At 44.1% G+C, this 20,815-nt stretch overlaps 1 protein-coding gene across 15 annotated transcripts in view; it reads right to left on the bottom strand.

The window, feature by feature from the left end:
* Positions 1-6,389: 6,389 nt before the first annotated feature.
* Positions 6,390-20,815, bottom strand: part of Dst (dystonin) — a 419,328-nt gene continuing 404,902 nt past the window's right edge. For 6 of the 15 annotated variants that reach the window (XM_036168013.1, XM_036168017.1, XM_036168021.1 and 3 more), the window contains 8 exons: positions 20,183-20,337; positions 19,967-20,041; positions 18,762-18,779; positions 15,321-15,438; positions 13,260-13,331; positions 12,106-12,308; positions 8,423-8,546; positions 6,390-7,682 (listed from right to left, as the gene is read on the bottom strand). In XM_036168013.1, the coding sequence (XP_036023906.1) occupies positions 7,420-7,682; positions 8,423-8,546; positions 12,106-12,308; positions 13,260-13,331; positions 15,321-15,438; positions 18,762-18,779; positions 19,967-20,041; positions 20,183-20,337 (1,028 nt within the window). In that variant the 3' untranslated portion in view covers positions 6,390-7,419. Of the gene's footprint in view, positions 7,683-8,422; positions 8,547-11,599; positions 11,711-12,105; positions 12,309-13,259; positions 13,332-15,320; positions 15,439-18,761; positions 18,780-19,966; positions 20,042-20,182; positions 20,338-20,815 lie in introns of all 15 variants that reach the window. The other 9 variants (XM_036168011.1, XM_036168015.1, XM_036168019.1 and 6 more) reach the window with 2 other exon arrangements.

The following is a 20,815-nucleotide window of genomic DNA, read 5'->3' as shown; positions in this document are numbered from 1 at the left end:
TCTTCGGTAAGGGGCAAGAGACTCACTAATTTATGAGTATGAGGATAAGTACTTATAAAGTAGTTTGATACTGTCTCTGTAGCTAAATAATATCAGTAAAATTTCCCCTGGGACCTACGACTTCCCCTACCACAGGTCCTTGGCCAGGTTTATAGTACTAGGCATGAATTCCTTCTTGTGCAGTGAATCTTAAGTCCAACTGGAAAGCTGTTGGTTACCCTCATAGCATTCATGCCACTATTACATCAGTGGGCATATGTTACTGGGCTAGTCATTGGTCACTCCTAAGGTTCACATCAGTGTAAGACTGTTGATGAGTTTTCTCAATGAGCAGCCTACCAAGCACTTTCTGGGACCACAAAGGTAGCCAACAGGGAGGGAGCATCTAGGTCAGAACCAGCTTGGTTTTCCCATGTTCTGTGAGGGAAGTGTGAGGTGTTTTCAGTGATGTGGATTTACCCTCATGGTTCTGGTGGCTAATCAGGAGCAATGGCACTAACTAGCCTGTATTGTTTGGGGAGTCTCTGGGACCTGCGTGACTGACCAATAACTTGAAGGAGGTATTTATCACCTATACTGGACTTTTTATTTGATAAACTTGGCTTCTGGAAGGACCATTGTCCCTCCATGTAAGGTAACTCCAATCAAACTCAGATAGATAGATATTTGGATGTTATAAAATAGTAGGTTTCCGTATGTGGCTTCTCCAAGCATTTTTTTTTCCTTTAAAAAAATTATTATTATTATTTTACATCCCATCGCAGTTTCCTCCCCTCCTCCCAGCCCTTCCCCCATACCTCTCCTCTGCCCCACCCTATCTCACTCCTTTGCCAGCTTTTCAAACCCTCTTCCTCATACGAGGGGAGGGCCTAGTTTAATTGTAACTTGTGATACCATGTTTGGTTGATTTCCAAGTATGTTTAGTGCTCGTTACCTCTCCCCCCCCTCCTTCTCGCCTTTCCCATGACCCTTCCCAGGTCAGCCTCCCTACCCCATTATTCCCTTCCTATCACTCATTTTCTACTACCTTCCTACCTTAATCTCTTTCTACAAATCCTAATAGTTTCTTGCTGGTTTCCTGGCTTCTACTTGGTGCTCCAAGTTCAACACACAAACTAAAAGAATCAAACAGGATTCACATATGAGAAAGAATATGTCATGTTTGTCTTTCCAGTTTTGTATTATCTTAGTGTGTTTTTTTTTTCATTTAATCCATGCATGTGCAAATTTTATTTTTCCTTACAGCTGAATAAAATTCCACTGTGTATGCGCAGCCCCTTTTCATTATCCATCCATTTTTTGGATGGACATCTAGGTTGTTTCCTGGCAGAATAGAGTTTTTGGTGAACAGGGCAGCAAGCAGCATATTAAGCAAGTATCTCTGTAGATAGAGTCCTTGGGGTACGTTCCCAGGAGGGACAAGACTGGGTCTTGTGGTAGATCTTCACAGAGCTCACACACACACAAAAAGTGTTATTTTTAAATGTTCAACTCCTTAGTAGTGAGGGGAGCGCAAATTAACACTACTACTTTGAGATTTCATTTTCACCTCCATCAGAAGGACTGAGATCAAGCAAGCAAACTTAAAACCAAGGCTGTCAGGAACGAGGAAAGAGGAACACTTGCTTACTGCTGGGAGGACTGCAAACCGGAGCGGACGCTGCCTCTGAGCATCAGTGTGTCGGCTCTCTTGGTTAGTTTGGCTGAGGGTCTGTCAAGCTTGTTTATTTTCCAGAGAACCAGCTCTTCTTTTCCTTGTTGTCTTTGTTTGTTTGTGTGTTTCCATTGCATTGATTTCTGCCCAGATTTGGTTCCCCCTCCGCGGGGTCCCTCCCTGCCCCCCCCATGTCCCCGTCCCTCCCTCCCCCCTCCTCCTCCCTACCTCTCCCTTCCCTTCCTTCTAGTGCTTTTTGGGCTTGTCTTGTTCTTATTGTTCCAACTCCTAATTTTAATTAATTTTTTGTGTGCTTTCTGATGTGTGTGTATGTGTGTGTGTGTGTGTGTGTGTGTGTGTGTGTGTAGGCATTTAGAGCCATACATTTTCCTCAGGACTTTTCTTTATATCCCAGAGTATATTATATTCTCATTTTCATTTAATCCCAAGATTTTTTTTAAAGTCTCCTTCTTGGTTTCTTCACTGGCCTGTTCATCATTCAGTAGTTTGTTGTTTAATCTTCATAAATTTTTTTGGTGTTAATCTCAAGCTTTATTCTATTGTTATCAGGTACAATACAGGGTGTTATTTCCTATTTTTATTTGTTGATATTTGCTTTGTGTCCTACTATGTGATCAATTTTGGAGAAAGTTCCATGGTGTGGAGAGCATGGCCAGTGGGCTATAAGGTGTTCAGCAATTACGATGTTCGCATGAGATTTATCTTTTAAATATGCTCAGTTTATTCACACAAACATTTCTTATAATACATCACATGAATACAAAAGATAAACATCCCATCAGGTGGGAACGGTGACAGGATGATCTCTGTGAGTTTGAGGCCAGCCTGGTTGACAGATCAAGTTCCAGGATAGCTGGGGCTGTACAGAGAGACCCTATCTCAAACCAAAACCAAAACCAAAACCAAACCAAACAAACAAAAAATGCAAGGGAACAGTTATTTGGATAGAAAACGCTGCTGTAGACTCCACTTCAGAATCTTCCCCAGACAGAGTGCTTTAGAAGCTTTGCATGCTCCACCCACATAGAGTGACGTCCTTCAGCTGTGGCAGGCCCATAGAATGGCACCAGTAGATTTCCAGGAGGTCCTTGGGTATGGCGGCCAGCTGCTAGTGCTGACAGGTGGTCATGTATGAGCTCAGTAATCATGCTGAGGCCAGGGCCACACACAGAGGCCAGTCTCAAAGTCCCCTTGCCAATGTATATCACCAAGTCCCAACAAGTCTCTCGCTGTGGGGGAGAGTCTGACTTGAAACCCGATGCAGTAAAAGTGTTGTTACTTATCACTTGTCAGCATGGCTGTTTCTTATGGTTTTCATGTGACAGGTCATTAATACCACGTGCTAAAAGCCATCCACTGAAGAATTTTCACAGCCAGGGATACAGCTCAGTGGTAGAGGACGCATGCTTAGTGTGTAGGAGGCCCAGAGGATTCCTGCAACACCAGTTGTATCCAATATCTGACCAGAGATCTGGCACACCTTCTACCTCAACATGCTGAGTGAGTAGACAATATGGTTCCCAGCACAGAGGTGCTAAAGAATGCAGATTCCGGTTGGTCTTAATCAAGTGGGTGCGGGCAGAGTCTAAATCATCCAAATGACTCCATGACTCTTTTGGCTTTTCTTTAGGATCAGTAAAAAGTGACAAATAGCTCAATGTGGATGGGTGGCATTTCTAACCTGTGCAAAACTCCATCTCAGCGGTTGTTTGTAGATTACCATCCAATCACAGGCGAGCTGTTTCACAGCTGCTATGAACCCTCCTTGCAGAATCGCCTCAGCATTTATAAAAACCCTTTGGATGCGCTTCAAAGTGCACAGAACAGCACCTCCTCACAAAGCATTTTGTACGCTTCAGATTTCTGGAGAGCACAGTGAAGCATTTCTTGGAAGAGGAAAGGAAGCCCAATGGTACAGCTGGAAACCAGCCAGAATGCGCACCCAAGCAGCAGAGGCCACGGGGGAGCTCAGCTTTAGAGAGAAATACTTGGCTTTGGTGGAGAATATGTAAATGCTATCTAGGATTAGACTGAACCATGGTTCTGGGGTTTGGGGGAGCTATCTGATGCCCAAAATCAGCAATCTTGGCTAAAGATTAGTCACCTCTTATCTGAGACAGAGAACTTAAGTCTCTCAAGATCAAGGATGGCCTTGGTCTGTTTTCTGTCAGCTAGGAAGTGATTCTCAAATTATAACTGTCAGTGCCAGAGGTATAGTTGTAAGGATTATGTCCTTAATTACGTCACCAGCCTGTAACAGCGTCCCACCCTAAAAAGCAGGCGTGCCCTCTCTGTGCTCTCTTTCCACACTCTCTCCTGCCGTGTTCCCTCCCCTCTGTGCAGTCTTTCTCTCTCCCCCTCTCCTTTCCTCTCCCAATAAAGCTCTAGAAAGGTAACCATGGCTCTTGATTCTTCCGTCACCCATACATCCAGTACTCTCCTCTGTCTGTCAAACTTGGTCAGGAGACCACCCCTCAGGAAAACAAATATGCCAAAAGAAATGCTAAGGTGTTGGAGGGAATAATAATCTGAATGAGACAATGTACATTTTTTTATAAATTTTTGGTTTTTGAGACAGGGTTTCTCCGTGAAGTTTTGGTTCCTGTCCTGGAGCTCGCTTTCTAGACCAGGCTGACCTCGAACTCATAGAGATCCGCCTGGCTCTGCCTCCCAAGTGCCGGGATTAAAGGCGTGTGCCACCACTGCCCAGCGACAATGTACTTATACATACCAGGAGAACCATAACTTCCTGCCCCCACCTCTTTGGGGCAGTTATCTGTTGATCCTCACCAAGTCTCACTTTCCTGACTCAGAAAGTGTAACTCCCCCCCCCCCCACCTCCTCCTTTGTTATATAGTATTGCTGTGAAGAGACACCACGGCAGCTCTTACAAAAGGAAGCATTTAGTTGGGGACGTGCTTACAGTTTCAGAGGTTTAGTCCATTATCATTGGGGTGAGGAGTATGGTAGCACACATAGCTTTGGAGCAGCAGCTGAGAGCCATATCCCTATGGGCTTTTGAAACCTCAAAGCACACCCCCAGTGACAGTTCCTCCAGTCCTTCCAATAGTGCCATTCCCCAGTGCCTAAGCATTCCCATCTATGAGCCCATGGGAGCCATTCCTGCTGAAACTACCACACTTCTCTATCTATGTTTTGAATAGTTGCCTAAATCCTAAGCATGCTTGCTTGTCTTTACACTCTGGGCATTTGCATTTCCTCTGAGGTACTATTTCGTGAAGGGTTAAAAATGGCCAGTGAAAGAAAACTCTGGCCCTGAGACCAGAGCCAAAGAAACACACCCTGCCCCTAACAAAAACTCAGGAATTTAAGTTCAACCCAATCACTGAGCATGAAAACCAACCAATCCCAGAGCATGAAACCAACCAATCGCCCAGCATGAAATCTACCAATCTGTGCACTTGTTCCAAGCTCAGAATTGAGATCCTACCAATCCCCCATCCTGAAAATCTCCACCTTGGGAAGCTCCGCCCCTAAGAAATCTTATGTAAGCCCTGTACCTGCTTAGTTTGGAGCCACACTTTTTCCACCCTGGCAGAGGCCAGGGTAGATTCCTCCTTTCCAATAAATCTGGAGTGAGGTTTGCTGTAACGGCTTTCTTTTGCTAGACAGAGGGGAGCGGAGCCGAGATGTAACAACTTCACCCAGCAGAGGAGAGTTGTAAAAGCTCTCGCTGGAGCAGAGTTGCAACAGCAACACTTTGGCTGGAGCCAAGTGTTAACATTCCTAGGAAGCCCAGCCGGGCTCTGTATCTTGAGGAAAAAGGGAAAATGAAAAAGGAGAACAAGGAGAAGAGAAGGGCTGTGTGCAAGTATGTGTGTGTGCGGGGTGTTCTGTGCCCAGGACCAGAGTGCTCATACTCTGGAGCAAATTCAGGTGGAGAAAGGAAACTCCCAATGGTTTGAAGAGGTAGGATGCTTAAGCCTTCTCTCGACTACCTTAAACTTACCCATCTTCTTCAACAAGCTTATTTTACCAGTAAAGAGGAGGACCCTAGCTCTTAAAAAAGTTGTTACTTTATGTGTACGAGTGTTTGCCTGCATGCATGTCGTGCATGTGGGATGCCATTTCAGCATCTAAAAAGATGATGTGTGTGATCAAATGCACGGGCTCCCACATCGTCTCATGGTCAGAATTATCTTATTCACGTCTTGACAAGAGGGCAGAGGAACCAACTCTCACGGATGATATAGCAAGCATGAAAAAAAAAAAAGCCTCTCTCCATGTACCTGAACAGCAACACACTACCCTTTCCTGAACTGTGTTCAGCTAGAGAGGGTGCTGTGATCTGTCATGCCCAAAGTAGCCACCTGCCATCCTTCTAATTATATATCCTCCTGCTGTTTTCTTATCTAGGAAAACTGTGTAATTTGATTAAAAACAAACAAAAAGCTCACACAGATGGTAGAAGAATATCATAATTCTGTTGATAAGATTAGTCATCTTGTTAGATGGCTCACTTCTGTCCATGCTTTTAGCCATTCATCATGATTCCACAAGGCCAGGACCACCACAGGCCAAGCATCCTTAACACTAGTGGGCAGCATGTAACTAGAGTATATTAGAACACTTATAGACAGATGGTTCGAACTCATTCTAACCTCCTTCTACATCTCCAAATCTTCCCTGTCACACTACTGGTATATCCTTTAAAACAAACAGAAAAGCTCACTTTAAATAATCAAGTATTCCATATATTGAAGTGAATATGTTTTATTAAATGCATACTAATATCTTTCTCTAGTATGTGAGTATACATAATAAATTAAAATGCATATTTATTAAATATAAGTCGATATAATACCAGAACATGATTATTCCAGATGAGAAATCAAAATAAACCCACTTTTAAAGTATCTTTTGGTCACTCCAAATGGATACTGTTCATAAAAAAATACACCAGTTTTCCCTGGGGAAAAAAATTAATTCCATAGCAATGAAGTTAAGGGACATGTTTTATTTCATAGCTTTCTTTTTTCTTTCTTTCTTTTTTTTTTTTTTTTTTTTTGCAAGCGAAATTGCTGTTACAAAATGAGTTCAATGATACAGGGCTGCTGTCCACCCAAGCAAAGCAAACCTCACATTTATACGAATGCACTTGGCATCACATTCTTAACAGTGTAGACGCTGATGCCCAGGGCACATCTGGCTGTGTCTAGAGCAACGGATCAAGGATGCTGAGAGGTGCTTGAACACCCTGGTACCCGCGGCTGCTTGGAGCAATCTCCTGTGAGTCTCTGTTGGTTACTGCTTGAAGAACTGGGTATTGATGTGTTTTTCCTTTTACTTTCCTTCTCATTTACAGTTAAAGCATCTCAAAAAAAAAAAAAAATTCCCTGCTAAGTCTGTTCAGAATTTTCATAGACACGAGTGTCGTGAGGTATCCCTTAATGTCAGCTATGTAGTGCTGTGGCTTTCAGAGAGGATGTCGACTTACCTGTAGGTACAGTAACTGACGTTAGTGTGTGGTCTACACGTGACAGTGCAGGAACACTGGTTCGTGTTAAATCCTTTCTTCCTTATCACATATGATGTGACTTTTACCCCCAGAAAATCTGACCAAAAAGTGATACAGATCAAATAAAAAGACAAATACACAAATAAGGCCATCTGTAGAATTTAAAACTCGCCTCCTGCAATATTTCACAGTAATCTCTACATCATATTTTACATCATTCACTTAAATAATAAATGCTCGGGAAGGGCTGCTCCAGCCCATTGCACTATCTCTTGGAAGACTTGTCTAATTTGCTGGCGGGTGACTTCCTCTGGGGCGTGGGGATTTTTGAAGGCTTGGCTGTGGATGGCCGAGAACCTGCTCGGGGCACAGGTCTGTGCGTCTGTGGAACAGTCTCCACGTCTGAGCACACAGACTGGATTTCGGAAATGTCAAAGTCTGACGCATCACTGCCTCGGCGGCTGCTGGCCCTGCTGCCAGCTTTGCTTCCAGCTCTGCTTCCGGGGCGGCTGGGAGTCTTCCTGGATTCTGAGGAGAGAAGAGAGAGGAGTCACCTGTGTTACTCACCTCCAAACGATTCTAGAAAACTGAGCTGCCACGGCTAATCTCAACGTGCTTCTCCTACACTCAGTATTCACATAAGAATACTTTGGTCTTGAGGCTTTTCATGATCACACAAGGGTGGGCAGCCTCATCCTAAGTAGACATTAAATATCAACACCTAGAGAGACATTCCGAAGGTAAGTCTGGACTTACTCCAATTAAAACTTAAGACACTTTCATTACAGACAGACACAAAGAACACCCCTGCCGTTGGAGGTGATGCTTTCAGAAGCCTGGTTTGTTACAGGGGCCCACAGACTCTTGGGTATAAGTCTTGCCTGAGGGGAAGTGTCTTAAATAATGTGAGAAGTGTCCCTCATACTGAGCTCAGAGGTCGGCATTGCTGGAGTGTCATGATTCTTTGAAGGGCCACTAACTGGAACAGTTTCCCCAGTTACCCGGAACAGCCCCACATGCTCCCTGAGTGACAAAGGAGGTTCCCAGAGTGAAGGGCACAGTGCTGGTGTCTGTTTATGCCCCAGCCTTCTCTGGTACTTCCCAAAAGAGACGGCTTAGTCACTTGTTCCTAGGATTCATTTATCTCCTGTCTTTGTTGGAGGATTAGGGCTTCGATTCATTTCAAAAGAATACAGCCTTGTCAAAAAACTTCTTTTCAAATCAGGAAGAGAGGGTCACCATTAAAGAAAGAAATGGCCCACACTCACCAGCGAGCTGCGTTCGGACTCGGGCAGCTGCGGCTGTGATCAAGGCTCTGTCCTCCCCAGAGTGGAAGCCTTTCCCTGACAGATACCCCGGAAGTCGCAGCTTGCTTCCCTGGATTGGAGTTCCCTGTGTGTGACCAGTGCAGAGATTACGTGAGACTTTGCCCGTGTTTCATGAAGTTCCACACGGACATACTTTACTCATGGCCGGGTAATCTAGACACGTCCTCTGGAGGAGGTAGATATGCCCCAGCTAAAGCAGGGCGTGTGGCTCTCTCTTGCTTCCCCCTCCAGTCTGTTATTATTACTCACATAAAGAAAATGCCTCCACGATGAAAGAGAAAACACAAAACCCGAAGTCCCCCACAGAACACAAAAGCCATGGGCAGGCAAACAAGACAGATTAGGCTGTGGGAATGTTAGTGTCTCAGACTGTCAGTGTTACATGTTAGACAGCTGTCCCCAGGATGGTGAATGTGTGGAGAGGGGAGAGGCTGCAAACCCTGCTAGAACATTCCTCTGTCCTTAGGAAAAGGAGGCAGATGTAAACACAGAGACAGAATGGGGAGATGAGAAAAAAAATACCTGACAATATGACAGCTTGGAAAAAGCTTAAAACTTTCCATAGCCTGTGTTCACTGCCCGGCCTACCCCTTTTCTTCCTTTCTGCTGTTTACCCTTTGTGGTACTGGCTCAACCATACCAAATTTATAGGCAATACTTTTGGGATACTTGCTTAAAACTCTTAACAGTCACTTAAAGGAAAATGTACGGGGCAATTTTCCTGAAGTTAAAAATAAAAAGTATGGTATTTCATATTTGTCAATGAGCACGTACCCAAGGAGCCACAGAGAAAACGAATCTGTAAAAATGAGGACTATATATTTTTTAAACAATCTTCCCAGTAGAGTCTAAAATTCTTAGTAAAGCATATGCACAACTTTTGGTATTGATGTTATCACTTGACATTGCATTTACTGATGTTAGTATTTGATTTCTAACCCTTATCTACCTGTGCGTTCTATACTCATAGCTGAGTGCAGGTAATTCTGTTTTTAAATAGGCATGTAGCCCAGGTTATCTCAAACTCATTATGTAGCCATGGCTGGTCTGTAACTCTGATTCTCCTTTTTGTCACACTCAGAGGGCTGGACTGACACCCACACTGAGCTCCAGCATAGTCCCTTTTTGTTGTTGTTATAGTTTGTTTTTTTTTTGTTGTTTTTTTTTTGTTTTGTTTTGTTTTTTTTTTTTGAGACAGGATCTGTCTGTGTAGCATTGGCTGTCCTGGAACTTGCTCTGTAGATCAGGCTGGTCTCTTAACTCACAGAGATCCGCCTGCCTCTGCCTCCTGAGTGCTGGGATCATAAAGGCGTGTGCCACCACTGCCCAGCTCCAGCATATCACTTATGTATGCTTTATATAAGTAAACATTTTTGCCCTGCTTTTATATACATTATCCACAGTTAAGCCTCACCATCATCTCACCACTCAAGATTTGACAATGTGGATCTAGTGAAATCCCTCATTTTAAAAAAAAATCTCAACTGTTCACAGGGAGCAACCACTGATCATGAGTGAAGTTATCACCCAGGGTTACAGAAGGCAGAGTCTTTGTGAATGATGGGAGCACCTTCATTGCACTCTGGCTGTCTGGACTTCAGCACACACACACTGCTCTATGGAGGCACGCTGCTCTTTCCTTTCTTTCTTTTTAATTTTGTGAGGTTATCTCTTAAAATGAAGTAGGCTATTGTATCAATCCAACTGATGTACTTAAGACTTACGTACGGGAGTGAGCATGCACATGTGAGCCTGCCTGTGTGGAGGCCGCAGGTAGATGTTGGGCATCTACCTCTACTGCCTTCCACTTGAGACGGGATTCTTAGCCATTCCCTAGCTCATTTCTGTCCCCCACCCCCACCCCAAGTACCTTGTTTTTAGGTGGGTTCTGGGGATCTGAACTCGGGTCTCTTGTCTGCACACCAAGCCCTTTCTTTCCCCAGCCCCTACCTTAATTGAGGCAGTTGCTACTTTTATAAAAATGTGAACACAGACATTTAGCCCCAAGTATTGAAAACAAAACGCTGACCTGCCACTGACGGGCCTTTGCAGGGTTTCCCCGTTTCTACATAACAGACCCCTAACAACTAACAGACCTTTCTGGATGCACGAGTGGGACTCGGGGATGAAGAGGGACAAGGACTGCTCAGAGGGAGCCCATGTCTGTCTCAGTTCTTCCACGTGGCTACTCAGGGACTGTCCCCAATGACAGAAGACAGGAGCTTCCCTCTGCCACCTGCTGTCTAGTTAACCACTGAGCCAAGAATATCTTTTCATATCCAAGAAAAGATGTTTAGGGAACCCTCCTCCATTGTTGTGGTTTTTAATCAAGTATGTGAAATGGTGTCTTCATTCATCAATTCACACAAGTTCCTTTAACAAATAGATGGTTGATTTTTAATTGAATTCGGGCAATCTGAGATGTGAGTTAATCTTGGCAAATGTTGTCTTAAGTATTCTAAATATCTTCTTCTTGCACCAGGTCATTTTGAGAAGTCACAGTATTCTCAAATAATATTCGCTCCTAAAATGTAGTACAGACACCTTTTGAAAATGACAGCTAGCTTCCTACATTCCTACGCTCATCCAGATGCCTGCACTGAGAACTGAGCCATGCCTGGCCAGCACGGACGAGCAGAAATGAATGCCACAGATGTCCAGAGGGACCGTCCATGGTGAACACTTACTAAAATTCTTTGAGTGATTCTCCCACTAATGCTGCAAATGACACTGTTTCACATTCTCCTCTAAGGGAATGGGCTAAGCTTCTTGCTCAAATTACATCTATTAACAAAAACATTAAAGCAAAACTTTCATAGGCCTCAATATACACTTGGTGTTTTATTCTTCCAAGAGATACACGGAGAATTAGATATGAATGGGAACAAAAGGCACAGCGTTTGTTATACAGCCTGATGGTGTGAATGTGCCAAACTGCCACTGTCTTTTCAGATAAGCCCTTCCTCCCATGTCCCCTGAGGACCGTTTTCTAGAAGGGGACGGGAAGGTGGAATATTATTAAGAGTCCATACACTAAGGTCGTGGGGAAGCAGTGTTAGTAGGTGACAATGTCAGTCAAGGAAGGCTGTTAGACCGGAGTCTGGGGCCTTACGATACCTCTGCAGATGACACGGGACAGTCTGAGCACTCTGCTGCTTTACAAGGAGTTGACAGTTTGCTGTTTGTCAACCACGGTTTACCGTAATTGCGTGTTAAAGGGTGGAGAATCTGCGTGGAACAATGGCAAATCAAATGTGAAGGACAGCAGGTAAAAAACAAACCCACAGGAAAGAGGGATTCACAGCGGAGTCACATTACACAGGCAATGAGAATAAAAACGGACAGAGCTGACAAGTCAGACATAGCGAGAGAGAGAGAAGCTTTTAAACAGAAAATTCCACCTGAAAGATGATACAGCCCCTAGACAGACAACCCTGTAGTACAGACAACTGCTTTATGGGACACTGGGCAAAGCATAAAAAAAAAAAAAGAAAAAAAAGCATGGTGAGAAGAGACAGAAATGGATGTGGCTGGTCCTACAAATTCCAGAGCAGTAAAGCACCCGACAGTATGCCGCAGTGTGAGCACCTTGGGAGCGGAGAGCGCCCGGCCCGGACTCCTACCTTGGGTGTGCTGGCGGCAGCAGGCACCTGTGGGGAGGCTGCCTGGCCGGCATGGCTGGACATGGAAGTGGATCTGTTGGGTGAAGCCCCTCGGGATGAAGGTCGAGATCTGCGGCCACGAGGCCGGAAGGCAGCCATGCCCTGACTGGCACCCTCTGCTAGGATGAACTTTTCACGGAGCTCCATGTTGGTCCTTCCTTTAGCTGGATCACAGACATGCAGCAAAACACACACACAAAAAAACAAAGGAAGAGAAAGCACTCAGTCTTTGTGGGGTGGGGGAGGGGGGCAGTGGGGTGAGGGGTTGGGGGCACCTGACACCAGAGAGCACGCTGAGAATCTCGAGGACATCTTTTTGCCATGCCAACTCCAACTCAGCATAACAAGAAGTCAAATGCATTCCTTCACAATGCATTCCTCTCGGATACAAGGCAGCGTGGAGATGTGCAGGGGTGTGCTTACTCTAACACGAGACACCAGCAAGAATAACCAGTGTGGAACAGAGTCGGCATGAAAATGGAAAGCTCATGCTCCTGTTAATCCACCAGCTACTGATGCCCACGCACCCGGTCACCCTCACACCACACCCAGTAGACAAGCCAGGGAGGCAGGCCCGTGTCTTTTGCATGTATTGCTGAGGTCCGGGGAATGCCGGTACTTAACACTGGGATTAAACAATTACACATGATCCGAGATGGCTTGTTAGTCATGAAGATAACATAAAAACTTCCAGAATTTTCATTGAAGTAAGAAGACTAGTAGTTTAATTTTAGGCCTTAAAAACAAAACAAAACAAAACACAAAAACCCAAACTGTTTTACTGACATGCAGAACACACATCAGACCCAGAAACCCACAAGGCAGTCAGTGATGGAGCACTCACACAAACATATGCACGTGGAGAACGCTCCACAGGGACCCGATGGGCAACGTGCTAGCATGTGCCCGATCACTTGTATAACACTTGCATTTGCGACATACTAGGAGTGTGTCGCATTTTCAGAATTCAAGATTAGAAGCCCCAGCTCGCTGGATGTAAGTTAAGCCATACACGTGGATGAAGCAGATTATAGTAAAACAAACCATGAAAGCAAGAATGTAAAGGCAGGAAAGAGAAAAGTAAGAGGGGAGAGCCAAAGAGAGGGGTTGCCAACCTATAGTAGGCTGAGTAGTGGTAATTGAAGAGTTTGACTCCGAACGTAACATTTTACTCCCATGATGATGAACTAGAAGAAATGACACAGGATACCAATCACATTAAAGAATACTGTTAGCAGAGAAAACAAAGTACAGCAGTCAGATACACAAAGAGTGCTCAGCTCCAGCCTTCAGCACACATTTAGGACAGAAGTTGCATCAGGAGAAGAAGCCCTACAAGGTCCCACTCCACCAGGAGACAGCAGCTGCAAAGCCTTGCGGGTGGCGCTAGCTTGTCCTCTGTGACCCCGCTCAACGGTGTGGATCTGCACTGTCGTTCCTAGTTACAGCTGCATTTACCTTCGGCTGCGTTCTTTTCAGAGTACAGTCATGCACTGCAAACAGACATTTCGTCTAACAACAGGCTTGAAGGGAGCTGAGAAATCCCTATCACCTGTCTGATGTGGTAGCCATTGCCAGGGCATGGTATTTGTGGCGATGCTGGTGTGAACAAGTCTGCTGCAGTACCAGTCATACAAAACCGCAACACAGTTACAGAGAGGACACAATGCATCAACAGTGCTAACAGTAACTGTTACTCGTTTGCATGTTTACCGTATCATGTTTACTATTAGAGCACTACCCGTAAGAAGTTCCTGCAGAACAGCATGCTGTGTCAGACCAGCGGCAGCCCGCCCGATGCATCTTATAATGGCTGTATTTCTTGGCTGCATAACTTTATCCTGTGCTCAGTTTAGATTCACCTTGCTTTCTTCATCATAGCTTTTGGAGCACACGAGCACACACACACACACACACACACACACACACACACACACACACCCACACACACCCACACACACCCTTGGTGTGTAGGACATTACACTGGTTAGGTTTGAATTAAGTACACTTCATGTCTGTACCATAATGAAGATGCCTGACAATATGTTGCTGCGAACCTGTCCTCAGAGTTAAGCAAGCATAGCTGATGGAACAGGAGAGCTTATCCCCTGCTGTATGCCTCTTTAAGCTGCACCTTAGCTACCAAAGAGCAGGGCTGCTGTGTGGCGGCGCAACAGTTCACGTTGGCCTTGCTGGACATGCCTGTTGACGCTGATACATCTGTATCCAGATGCCAGCAATGAAAGGAAGGTTTCCTGCTTGGCTTTCCACTGGTAGCCTAACAGGCAAAGCTGGAACAGACGTTTTTAGAGGACTATAAGAAGTGCACAGATTAAGACAAATCATCAACCCTGTTGTTTTCTTGTTTAAACCAGTAAATAACAAATGCTTACTGAGTAGATGGCACCTGATTAGAAACTGTAATCAAATATCCATATGATCAACTAAGAATCGAGTAACTGCAAGACATGCAAATGGGATATTAGGGCTGGTGAGAGGGCTCAGTGGTTAAGAGCACTTACTGCTCTTGCGAAAAGCCTGGGTTTGGCTTCAGTAGCCATGGGTAGTTCACAACCACCTGTAACTCCAGCTCTGGAGGATCTTTGGACTCTGGCCCATGCGTACACCCACACCCACAAAGAGTAAAAAATAATAGTGCAATCTTAGAAGGAGAAAATAGGAATATTAGAAGCTGAGTTAAAACTTCTGGGCTCATGGAGGTGAAGAAAGCTACAATACAGTATCTGCATTTTCAACATTCTGTCACTCCCCTTCAAAGAGTGTTTGCTTTGCTTCTATGCACTGCTTCCCCACGCCCCCTCATTTCACACAAACCTGACTTTTAAACTTTTACTCTCTATTAGTTTCAGACTTTATCATGTGACTTTTCTTTCCAACGACAGACAAGTCTGCCCTGGTGAATGGAAACGTTCATTTTGAAAACTGTAGATGGGAGGGTCAGATGCAGAAATTCTAGGCTATATTTCCTACCTACTTGTCTCCAATTCATTCCATTAGTGGAAAAAAAAAAAGAAGTAGGAAGAACGTGATTTATAGGCCCATGTGAAACATCAGCTGGGGGATTCCAGCTGGGCCCAGTAGGCTTTCAGTGCGGGCACACTCGGCACTAGCGTGCGTCCATGGGTGCTGACACCTTGACAAGAGCGTCTCCTTACCCCTGCATGGATCATTTTTCACTAAGAACTCATCCAGAGCCATCCATCCACCTCCAACGCGGACCATCACCGTACTTCGCAGGATCCGAACCAGTCGCAGCTGCTGGGAGTCTCCAAACTAGGCAGTGAAGAGAGAGAGGACCTCTGATTGTCAGTACCGACTGAGTGGGAGAGTGGTGAGCAGCCTGCAGTGGTGTAAGCAACCAACTGTTCGCTTAGTTCACAGTGATTCATTAGTGAGCTCTCAAAAGGGGTGTGTAATGATCTACATTAGGCTGCCGCATGCCGGTTTAGCTCGAAGGAAGCAGTTGGAAAAAAAAAAGATCACAAAGGTTAATCAAGTATAATGTTGAATCTTTGTTCTAAAGTTACAAATCACTTTTCTTTCTTATAATAGGAATAACACTCGCAAGGCGGGACCTGGGAAGATCCCTAGACATTAAAAGCGCAGCCATGAACATAAGCACAGGTCTACTTGCCCGGGGCTGACACATAATGAGGTGTAAGCACTTCACTAAACTGATTTGGGAAAAACTGCCTCTGAAGATAAAACGACTTTCCTGTGAGATCTGTGGCAAAACCTTAAGCTCCTTCAGTTTTTCCTAGGACTTGGGCCTAATAAACAGTCCATACTAAAATTTCTGGATCCCTAATGGTCTGGTAAACCAATTGGCTAGAGGTTGGATTAACACGCCACTTTATAGATGACTGCAGCCTTAAAACAGGTACTGGCCTGTTTTACTAAATTACTAAGACACAGCTCTCAACTCCAAAAGTTTCCTCAAAGTGGTTGGTACTGGTGCTGCTCCCTCAGTGACACGCCAATCATTTGGATGTCTGCGGAGTCTGCAGGTCTTGAACAAACACATGGCCACAGGTAGTTCTGGTCATAGGCTTACTTGTTTGGAAAGTAAGAAATGATTCTGCACCTGGAAACCATTTCTAAGAGGCTCCCATCCAACCGTGAATCCAACCACCACATTGAATCCTGAGCTTATCAACTCAGTGAGCCGCACAGAGAACAAACTGGCAGTTCATTAGATGCCAACAGCTTCCCAGCAGAACTCCCTGGGACTGTTCCCTTACGCATACTTCGGTACGTAGAAACACCCTGCTACTTCTCTATGATCTTCAATGCTGGATTTTAGGGTGAGAACCCTAGCAAAAAGTCAGCCAGACTCCATTCAGAAACCTAAGCTCAGATGGGCACAGAATCGTGCCAGCAGGAACTCAGTTTCACAATCACGTCTCTAGCCAGAGCTCTTCCTAAATTTGATTTTCAAACACTGAAACTTAAATATTCCTATGGGTGAACTGCCTCTGAAATGTGAATTTAAAAATGAAAACCTGTCTTTGTATTGTTAGAGACAAAAACCGGTGCTGCAATTGGTAAGCAGGGAAAAGAGGGGGTGAAGAAAGTTACTCTCAAGGAACCAGATAATGGGCTCAGGCGAATCTTGTTCAAGACCAGGTTCAAAATTAGACTTAAGGAAACAAGTGAAAATGCTTCATCAAATGATATTTTGGTTCTATTAATATGGTGACTTTGGCTTTTACTTTAACAAGGTAATTCTCCAGCCAACTAACAGTGTCTCCAGAATCCCTCTCACTTTCTCAAGGCTAAAGCACGAGACAAGAAAAACAGCCCCACATTGCTTTGTATTTTCAGCACATAAAATCTTTGAAAGTAAGAATTTCTCTTATTTTCTCCAGAAATAAAAGATAATACCCTACTTGTTGACTCAGAAAATACCAAGCATGAAAAAGTAACATTTTATGTTATAACGAATAGGTATGTTACTCTGATTTTATCCTTGCACATTGTGCATATGTATTAAATTATCACACTGCACTCTCTCTAGATATAAAATATGTATTATATATATATTAAAACTAGTATATAACAAGTATTCCTTAGGAAAACTCTATTCAAAGTAATGGTGTCATTTTACTCTAAACTTTTTTTTTTTTTTTTTTTTTTTTTTTGGTTTTTCGAGACAGGGTTTCTCTGTAGTTTTGGTGCCTGTCCTGGAGCTCGCTCTGTAGACTCAGGCTGGCCTCGAACTCACAGAGATCCGCCTGGCTCTGCCTCCCTAGTGCTGGGATTACAGGCGTGCGCCACTGCCTCCTGGCTCACTCTAAACTTTTGACTGAAATTTGCAACTTAAGATCTAGTGTGGCCAGAGGTAAGCACAGGGCTGACCTGGGTCTGCACCAGGTCCTCTGTGTATACTATGGCTTTCAGTTTAGTGTTTTTAGGGGACTCCTGAGTGTGTGGATGAGTGGGTCTCTGATTCTTGTGCCTTCTCTTGGGGCTCTTTTCCTTCTGTTGGGTTGCCGTGTCCAACTTCGATGGGGACTTTTTTTAAATTTTATTTTATGTATGTTGGTGTTTTGCCATGGATATCGGGTCCCCTGGAACTGGAATTACAGACAGTTGTGAGCTGCCATGTGGGTGCTGGGACTTGAACTTGGGTCCGCTGGAAGAACAGTCAGTTCTCTTAACCATTGAACCATCTCTCCAGCCCCGATGTGGAAGTTTTTACTTCATCTTATTATATTTTATTTTGTCACGTTTGGCTGTTATCTCTTAGAAGCCTGTTGTTCTTTCTGGTGAGAGACAGAAAGGGAGTGGATCAGAAGGGGAGGTGGGGAGGGACTGGGAGGGGAGCTGTAATCAGATATACTGTATGACAAAAGAATCTATTCTTAATAAAAGGGGGAAAGATGTCATGTGACATCCGATGGGGCAGTGGTCACTACCTAACATAGTATGTCCCTGACAGAAGAGTGCAGTCAAAAATATCTTCAACGTGTCCACTAAAATGTAATTTCTCCTGTGTGTAGTTTTAAAATCCCAATCATGCTGCGGCACCACTAAGCAGTCCATGTTAACTGAGATGTCAACGTAAACATTTGGCTACGGCAGCGGAAGGCGTGACCTGGCATGCACCGGACACTAGTAACTCGGAACAAGTTGGCTATGGGGAACACGCGTATCACTTGTGGCTAAGCCCCATGAAGACCTCTTGCTACTTTTGTCTTCCCAGGGTCACTGCTTGATGCTGCTGTAGGCTGTATGTCCTGAACAATCAGACACAGCGATGTATGGAGAATCAAGTTTGTGTTCCAGTGACCACTTGCATAGTCATTTGTTAATGGTATTAAGAAAAAATGGGCCTTGAACATTGTGTTTGCAACACTGGAGCCAGCTAATCAGCGGCAGATCATTATCTGGTTAGCTTAAGGGTAATCTCTTCATTTGAGACACAAAGCAATAAAGGAGTCCCAGGCCAAGACTGCGCTGACAGATACAGCACACCAACCAACACTGTAGTAGCTAGCAAGACAGCATGGAAGGACCAGCCATGGCAAGCTTGAATGGCTATGAATTAAAGATTCAAAAACTCATTTGGAACTTGAGATTCCACTGGTTTATACCTGATTTCCCAGGAAGAACTGATAAAAGAAATGAAAAATGGAAGAAAGACAAAATTAGTTCAACAGGAAACTTTCTATATGGCTTGAACACACACACACACTCACACACACATACACACATACACACACTCACACACAGTCTCTCTCACACCGACTCTCACTTTCAGGACACACATACAGACACACACACACCCTGGACTTCTGGATAGAGTATCTAGATTAGAGATGTGCAGGTACCCATTTGTTCTTATTTCAAACCAAACTTTTTTTTTTTTTTTAAACAAATTTATTGGAAAAATCTTAGGATTTCAAAGTTAAAAGTTTCAATAGGTAGATGAACATCTTTTTAAAATGAAAGTACACTGCCTCTGTGAGTACCATGCTGTGATAGGGAAACTCAGCACATTTTCCTCCTAGTTGCTAATTAAAAGATGTTTCAAAGAAGAGAAAAAAACAAAACCAAAGACAGAATGATAAAAACATGGTTCTGTTTTGAACATGAGCCAAGTTCATTTAGATTTTGAATAAAAGCAAAAAAAAAAATGCTACATAAATGGAAAAATGCTACATCTCTTTCATATTTATAAAACATGTCTATTTTTAATTTCTAGACAAAAAGAAACACAATGTTAATTTCATGATTTTGGTTTGGAGTAGCTATTATTTAGAAGCTTGACGCTTACTCTAATCATCGTAAAATAGGAAGTAACGTGGAACAGCCTGAATATATGACTTGAGTTTTTACTTTTAGTAATTTTCTCCTTAAAAGTGATGTGTGTGACTCAGATGGCAAGGGCACTGCCATCGAGCCTGAGGACCGAGTCAGTCCCCAGAATGCACACAGCAGAAGAGCTCTGACTCCCACAAGATGTCCTCTGACCTCTATACATGTTGTGGCATGTACACGTACACACACACACACACACACACACACACACACACACACACACACAAATGTAAAAAAAGACTAAAGGTTATGTGCATGTCATAGATGTTAAAAATATGGCCTGCTATTCAAATGCAAGCTATCTATATAACATACACGGTCTATAAATTTGGAACTTAATATCATTTAAGATGGGAAAAACTGTGGAGTTTCATACACCGTGACATTCTGAGACAGTGTGAAAGCAATGTCGGTCTAATGGATGCACACTTCAACGTCTACTCTCGCGGGAGCCGAAGCAGTCACCTGGCACACTCACCCTGTATTTGTTGTCGCCGATTTGCTCAACTTGGAATCGCTTTGCACACTTACACTTAGCTACTTGCCTCGTGACCTGTCCAAAGCAAAGGTGAAAGTCACTTTAATCCGAGCATGTCACAGTGAGACCCTCAGAGCGGCTGAACTGGTTGTATGGGTCACAGCAACACCCTGCAGCCCACCCGAGGACTGCTCCCAGAGGGCAGACGAGAACTACCTCATCTTCAATTTTGTCAGCGTCTGTGATGGGCTTGTACGCGTCTTTGTTTGGATGCAGAGCTGCCACAAACTCATAGTAGTCGATGTACCCGTCACCATCTCTGTCAAAGATGTCTGCCACAGCACTCATCTCCAGGCGACTAGTAGGGAACTCTGAAATGGACCGAACCGAGCTGGTAAGGGAGTTTGTTAATTACACCTGAAGACATCTTTGACTGTGTGTTTTATTCTTAATGGGGCTCCTTGGGGTGATGGAACAGTTAAAAAAAAAGCCGCCCCTTTTGCAGTATAATACAACCACAATAAATTGCCAAACGGGCTAACTCAGGGCGCTCGTGTTCAATGAATGTAAACACCAGAATTATGAGCTAAAATAATACAGAATTCAGTATTTGTTGATCTGCTTCTGTAAGCCAGGTAACTGCACACACAAAAAAGCTTTTGAATCAAATATTGCTAATTTATTTATACTACTAACACAGCTTGAGGAGAGTGGAGGAATATTCCTGTGGCCATACAAAACAGCAGTGTGCCTGACTCACGTGCTAAAAGTACTACACATTTTTCTAGGCTGGTGACCTCCTCGCCAATCTAAAAGGCAACGCTTTCTTGGCGACAGGCGGTCATTAGC

This window comes from Onychomys torridus, chromosome 18 (assembly GCF_903995425.1).
Source record: "Onychomys torridus chromosome 18, mOncTor1.1, whole genome shotgun sequence".
Classification (NCBI taxonomy): domain Eukaryota; kingdom Metazoa; phylum Chordata; class Mammalia; order Rodentia; family Cricetidae; genus Onychomys; species Onychomys torridus.
The sequence above is the reverse complement of the archived record's forward strand: the minus strand, read 5'-3'. Positions and strand labels throughout refer to the sequence as shown.